At 43.9% G+C, this 6,996-nt stretch overlaps 1 protein-coding gene across 1 annotated transcript; it reads right to left on the reverse strand.

The window, feature by feature from the left end:
• Nucleotides 1-3,167: 3,167 nt before the first annotated feature.
• Nucleotides 3,168-6,125, reverse strand: SLITRK3 (SLIT and NTRK like family member 3). Its single transcript, XM_075548887.1, has one exon. It carries the CDS (start codon nt 6,123-6,125, stop codon nt 3,168-3,170), a length of 2,958 nt encoding a protein of 985 aa, XP_075405002.1.
• Between the last annotated feature and the right edge of the window lie 871 nt (nt 6,126-6,996).

A 6,996-nucleotide genomic window follows, 5' to 3' on the forward strand; every position in this document is an offset into this window, starting at 1 on the left:
AAGAATATAAAACAAATTCTAATCATAATATCTATATTAACATTCGTGACATTTTAAAAACATCTATCTGGTATCATAAAGCAAAGCAAACATCAGCAGTTTTAATGCAGAGCTAAAACAAGAGGCTTCACCATGGGGCAGAAAGTTCCGTGGAAGAAAAATAAAATTATATTCTTTAACACAAAATCCCATCTCATGTCATAAATTTATTTTTACTAAATAAATAAATTTATTCCTCATTCAAGGATGAACTTACCCCTACATGTAAGACTACACAGCCTTACTTTCTGTTGTATTAGAATATAAACATCATTATGAACCTGCATCGTGATTTGCTATTGGACACTCATTTTTCAAATGCCAAAAGCACCAGGATCATTACTGATTGTACTTTATCCTGATTTGTATAGTATGTCATGTGATGGAAGTGTGCAGTGTTATCGAGGGAAGTATTTCTATCAGAAGGATCTAGCTCGCACTTTGAGTTTTCACTGCGCACATGCTTCCTGTTATTTTCCAAAACATAAAACAGGTATAATATAAGCACTATAGATCACTAATTTAGAAAGTGTATGCTTAAGGAGTGGTGGTTAAGTGAATTCTAAGTGAAGGAAAGAGAAATGAGTGGGTGGGGGGAGTAAGATAGCAAGAAACAATGATGACATGTGGAAAGGTGAAGAGACAAAATGTCAGTGAATGAATGACACCTATTTAGTAGTAGGTCTGATCCTCTTGCATATAAAAATTTTAATGTCAATATTTTATGTAGAGCTAGGGTGAGTCTTTTCCCATAGACATCTCTTTTCATCTTAAGTTATTTGAAAATATATTTTAAATAATTGAGGATAAAATTTCTAGGTACAGTATGTCAAATGCAAAGTAGCCCCGAAAACTGTATGTTTGATATTTATAGACTTGTACTTTCCATTTGTAGGCCTACCTGTGTAGGTATCCATGTATAACTCATCAAGATATACAAATATCTTCTAGACATTCATGGAGCGTTTTAAAAATACAGTGTCTTAGTGGTTTACCAACCCCACAGCTTTTCAAGCTGCCGGTCTTATTCCTTTTTTAGTGGGAAAATTGTGATGTAAGGCATCAGTGAATTGTGGTGAATTACATTCAACACGTAATGATAATTTGTTATAAGGGCAGCTTGAAGTAGCACTAGCAGAAAATACTGCTTTCACTGCAGAAATCTGCAGCTGGAATCGCTGGAACTCTGCTGCCCTCTACTGGCCTAATGAGATAAGTGCCTACCTCCAAGCTCAGGATTTTATCAGTTCAAATTTCCTCCACACACTAGATACCTTAAACCTTTGATTTTCTTTGGTTTCACTCATTTGTAAATGGATCATAAACTGGTTATTACCAAGTCAACTTCACAGCATTTTAATAGTACATAGAAAGAAAAATTCTATCCAGCATCCTGTCTTAGTTCAAGCACAGCTGGGGCCAGTAAGTGAAGCGAGGGATTAGAAAAGACAAACACAAGTGTGACGACTTTCGCAGCAAAGCGGATTTTGACGGCCAAATTGGGTCTGTGAATTCAGTGCGTTTGTTTTGTTTTAAAGAACAGAAATTTTCCAGTTCCTTGTGGCCTTTTGCGATCTCTCTTAAGATGACTGGATCCTTGATTATCTGATCGAATTAATCTTGAACTTAGAAACCTAGTGACAGCGACTCTATTTTCTCTCCGTTGTTTCCTGCCTCATGGTGGTACTAACTTGGAGATTCGTCCTCCAAGAGAAAGTCAGGCACTATCAATCAGATGGTTCTAAGTCCCAATAGGATTGGGGTACAGGGTGCGGAGGGTGCGGATGGTGTATCAACAACACAGTGTGTCAAACTCATGAATCAACTAACTTTCCGTAGAACAAGTAAAAAGAAAGGGGGTGTTTAAAGGGGGAGCAAGAAAGGCATGGCATAGCTGGAGTTTTAGGTTCAAGCTCTGTATCCTCTATATATAATGTATTATGTTTTTCAAAAAACGTTTTATTAGGAAAGCTATACCAGACGCATAATCACTATACAATGATTAAACATTACCTTTACAATTTATAATCACTGAAATTACAGAATAAATATATGCACATTTCTTTTGTATCTTTGTGTGTGAGAGAAAACATTAAAAGTGCTTCCTACAAAGCTGTTAGTGATATATACCCAGTTGCTTTTTAAATTTTTTTAATATTATATATATATATAAGAAAGTGCAGATGTTCTCCAAAAAATCTTGGCATCGGGATGAAATGTCACAAAGAGGGTGCTCATCCCTAGATGCGCGCCTCCGGCTGTTAAACCACCGGGTCCTCCACTTGAGAGGCTCAGCCTGTGATGTGACTTCCCCAGGGTGGTCAGAAGAGATGCTGTAAGTGAAACAACGAGGAGTGAAGCTACGGAAAAGAGACGAGGGGTCAACCCGGAACGCATCAGATGGAACCGAAGGGTAATGGGGTCTGTGTGGGTGTTAGTCTGTTAGGGCGTGTGTGTATACCTTTAAATCTGCACCAAAAAGAAAAGAAAAAGAGGTTGTGGGTTGAAGGACCTGTGTGCAGGGATTTGCCATCTGGGTGGGGGCATGAGCGTGAGAAAAGATTGTGAGTGAGAACATTCCAGCAAGACCCGCGCCCTCCCTCCCGTCTTGCAGTTCCAGGCATGCAGCAAACTGCATTTTAATACATGTACAGAATCTGTGCCATGACGGGAAGAGGAAAGAAAGCCACAAATGTCAACTTGCCCGCCCGCCCCCCTCCTTTTCAAACAAAACTACAACTAAAAAAAAAAAATACTGAAAAAAAAGATACATTGAATTTTACTTAATTAGGATCAATACAACGACCCCTTATATACCTTATACATGGCACAGTCAAAGTCTCAATTTCAGTATAAAAAAATAATGATAACATTTGCTGGCAAAAGTCTGCGAAGGCACTTCATTGATTAATGATCTGGGTATGGCCCTTCCTCCAAATCCCGTTCAAGAGAGAGAGGGCATACGTCTGTATCCTGTAGTTATCATGCGGCTTCAGTTCTGGTCTGGGCAGGGAGGGTTACGAGGAAGGAGTTATTGGGGCAAGTGTAAAGGGGGATTGGGATATATTTCTTTTATTTTCCTTTTCTTTTAAAAAACAAAACAAAACAAACGAATCTATCTTTCTCTGTTAGAACCTATATGTGGTCTTTTCCAGGACTTCGAGGTAATCCGGCTTGGTTTGAAGTTTGGCCCTTAACTCGAGGTAATCACTTTTGGGGGGTTGGTGGTCTGTGAAGCCCTTTCCAGCCGAGAAGAGAAGGGTTTCTTTGCGCCTGGCATCCTGCTGTAAGTCTGGGTATTGCATGCCAGGAGGGTGGACGTGTAGTTCCTTTAATTTGGGCACTGCGCTGTAAAGACAGTCCACAAAGCCCACTGTGCAGGGAGCTGCCTGTGGCCTTTCTCGGTCTAGCAGCATAGTGCCACCGCTGCAGCCGCCCCCCGGAGGAAACAGCACCACCCCGCCGTTCTTCTCGTGGTGGCGGAACCCAGCCAAGTCTCCCCCAGGTCCCCCAACTCCCCCGGAAACCCCACCAGCGGCTGGGTGGTGAGGGTGAGGGTGAGGGTGAGGGTGAGCGTGAGGGTGGTTCGCTGTCACTATGGTGTTGAGCTGGGAGCTGGACACTGCCAGAGCCCATTCTTTCTCCTTTTCCAGCAAGGTCCGGTAGCTGCTGTGGTTCTCCTTGGGTGGTTCAGCAAACTGCTCACTTCCTAGCAGAACCTCGCCCATCCCTGGGGGTTGTGTCCCAGGACCCCCACGTTCTGCGCCCCCTGGTTCCTGCCCCGACGACACGGCGACCTCCTCCTCCTCCCGCGGCTTGTAGATGGGGTTGTTGCACATCTGGGTGACTGGGTGCGGGATGTACTCATACACGTGCCCCACGGGCGGAGCCTTCTCTGGAGAGGCAAGTGTGGGTCGACCCCCACTTCCATTTCCACCTCCACCCCCTCCACTGTCCTCAAACAGCCGGTGACATTGCATCTGAATGCCAGCGAGGTCTACCCCCTCCTGCCGCTTGCTTCGAAAGGGCAGCTTCTTCCTGCGCCTTCTGAGCACATAGGCGAACAGCCCTGCGGCCACGAAGACTGCGGAAAAAAACAGAACCAGCAAGCTGAGAATCAACACCGAGAGTGGTACTGGTCCCCCCGGCGGGGAGAACTCGTACGGGGATGCACTTGTGGGCCCTCCAGCCAAGTGAGACTCTCCAGGCTGAGCTGGGGACACTCCTGCAGGTGCCACGTGCAGCATTTCTGGGCAGAGAACTTCCAGTTCGATGGTGCGCACATCACGGTGGGTGAGGTTCTCGGGGCTCCCACAGAGCACGTCGCCCACCACACTGACCGAGCTGATGGTCTCGATCCACTGTTTGAAGGGGACCAGGTCACAGGTGCAGTCCCAGGGATTCTCATTCAAGTCTATCTGGACGATGGCGTTCAAGTGCTCCAGGACCCCAGCCACCGGAAGGTAGAGGAAGTAGTTCTTTCGCAAATTGAGGCGGGCTAAGGATGTGCCAGCGAAGGCGTCCGTGGGGAGGGTCCTCAGCAGGTTGTTGTTGAGAAACAGCAGCTTCAAGTTGGGCATGAGGCTGAAGGCCGCAGGCTGGATTTCTCGGATGACATTGAACTCGAAGTACAGGTAGTGCAAACTCTGTAGGCCTCGGAACATGCCCGGTGTCAGCTTCTCAATATCATTGCCATTGAGAAAGAGGCTCTTTAGGTTGGGCAGGTTGATGAAGGCCCCGTCTTGAACATAAGAAATACGATTGTTCCCCAGATGCAGGAGATCCAAAGAAGAGAAATTCCAAAAATCAGAACGGTATATTTTTTGAATCAGATTGCTACTCAGGTACAGTTTCTTGGCGTTCAATGGCCTTGGAAGAAGTTCCGAAATGTTATTAAATCCTCGCTCCTTGCAGTTAACTGTCAAGCCAAGGTCATTTATGTGCAAATTACAGGTGCACCCAGTAGGGCAGATAATGGGAATGGGGGGCCTGGTCTGGTAAGGCGCGATGGGAGGCTGGTTGGGGCCAGGATATAGAGCCTGGGATGTGGAGGGTGGCCTGGGCGTTCGCGGTTGCTTAGTGGGCTTAGGTTGTTTGTTTGAGGACTTGTACTCAACGGAAGAAGCTGTGAAATGGACAGAGGATAACATCGAGGAAGGCTTAGTTGGCCATGCATTCTCTTTGCTTGACGACAAGTGGGGGATCCCCAAACTAGCTTCCACCTCAGAGTCAGACAACAAAGGGCAGAGTTCTGTCTTCCTAATTTCCCGAAGGTCCTTCCCATGGAAATGAAAAGGGGTTTCACAGGTGATGTCTCCCACCAGGGCCGTGTAAGGAATGCGTTCCAGCCAACTTTTCAGTTGCACAATTTCACATGTACAATTCCAGGGATTTTCTTCCAACTGGAGCTCCATTAAGCTTCTGCCAATATGATCTAGCATTCCTCGGTAAAAAAGAACCTTTAATCTGTTTCCACGTAGGTCCAAATGGGTCAAAGAGACTGCCTTAAATAAATTGGTTGGAAGCATGGGGATGAGATTATCATTTAAAATCAAAACCCTCAATTTGCTTAGGTTCCGAAATGCCCCGCTCTCAATACGCTTGATGACATTGTAATCTGCCTGCAGGTACTCCAGGCTTTCCAAGCCTAGAAAGGTATCGTTTCTGAAGACATCTAGTTTGTTCTCATGGAGATACAGTCTCTTTAAAATCTTAAGGCCATTAAAGGCTCCTGTCTGAATGTCCTGCAACGCATTGTTCCCAAGGTTAATGGACACGGCATTATTCAGATGGAGAAAACTGTTGGTATACAATTTCCTCATTGAATTCCTCTGCAGATACAGTTTAAAAGGTCTTGACCAGAACTCTGTAATCTGACTAATATTTGTAAATCCCTTACTGTCACAATGTATATGGAAGAGACTTTCTTTAACTTCACAGTAGCATGGATCGAAACAGGGCTCGTCGATTTCTTCTGAGTCTTCTATCAGGGGAATCGGGGTAGTCCATGCCAGAGCAATTGTGCTTAGAAGAATTATCCACAACATCCTCCCTCTGTGAAGCATCTCAGTTATGGAAGGTTTCATCGTTGGTTGTTGATTACAAAACTGCAACAGAAATAAAGATGCAGATTTTTAGCTTTAGTCATAGGCATGATTTTAATAAACTCCTACACGTGGGGCTTCTAAGAGTAATATAGAACCATCAGCAATTTTGAAATACCATTCAGAAAGAGCTAGCAACATGTTTAATGTTTAGAAGTTGCCCTATATTTTAAATTTAGGAGACCCTGAAATATCGAAACATGTGTTGACATTTTCCTAAACCAAGCCATCTTTAGTATAAGAGGCATATCATAGGAACAAAAACAGCTTATCTATGCCTCTTCTAGAAAACAAGAAAATCGGTTCACAGTGCTGCATTACAGGTACAAGCAGATTCAGCAATAATGGCAATACTTTGTCCAGTACACCTTTTTGACTGTTAAAACTCACATTGACATCAGAGGTGCCCTTTATAAATCTAATTTTAACCATGATGGGGGGAGGGCGATATTCAAACTGTAGGGATCTACTCAGAAAAAAAGATGTAGACTGCCCCCAAAATCATTAGTAAAAGAGTATGACAAAGTATGTGCCCAATACCCAATATCAGGCTTTGAGTTGTGTAAAATAATTGGTATCGCGGGAAAATCCAAAATTGCTCTTAATCACAAAATGGTTAATAAAAGCATATGGTCAGTAGTATACTATATTTCCACTCCCAAATACCCAAGAACAGATGACTGAAGTCTCTTTTCACTAAATGCATAACCTCTGTGAACTTGTATAGCTTCATTCTTGAAAGCCATTAGGAATGATTAGCAGCTCTTAAGAACACATCTATGCGACTGTCAGAGCTAAAGATAGTGACAGGTAAAGCATGCTGAGCTTGGGAGTGTCCGCATTAAAACACTCA

Source organism: Tenrec ecaudatus, chromosome 4 (genome assembly GCF_050624435.1).
Source record: "Tenrec ecaudatus isolate mTenEca1 chromosome 4, mTenEca1.hap1, whole genome shotgun sequence".
In the NCBI taxonomy this organism is placed as follows: domain Eukaryota; kingdom Metazoa; phylum Chordata; class Mammalia; order Afrosoricida; family Tenrecidae; genus Tenrec; species Tenrec ecaudatus.

Excerpts from the sequence above, each read along its gene's own strand:
- SLITRK3 (XM_075548887.1), bottom strand. The coding sequence starts at position 6,125 with ATGAAACCTTCCATAACTGAGATGCTTCACAGAGGGAGGATGTTGTGG.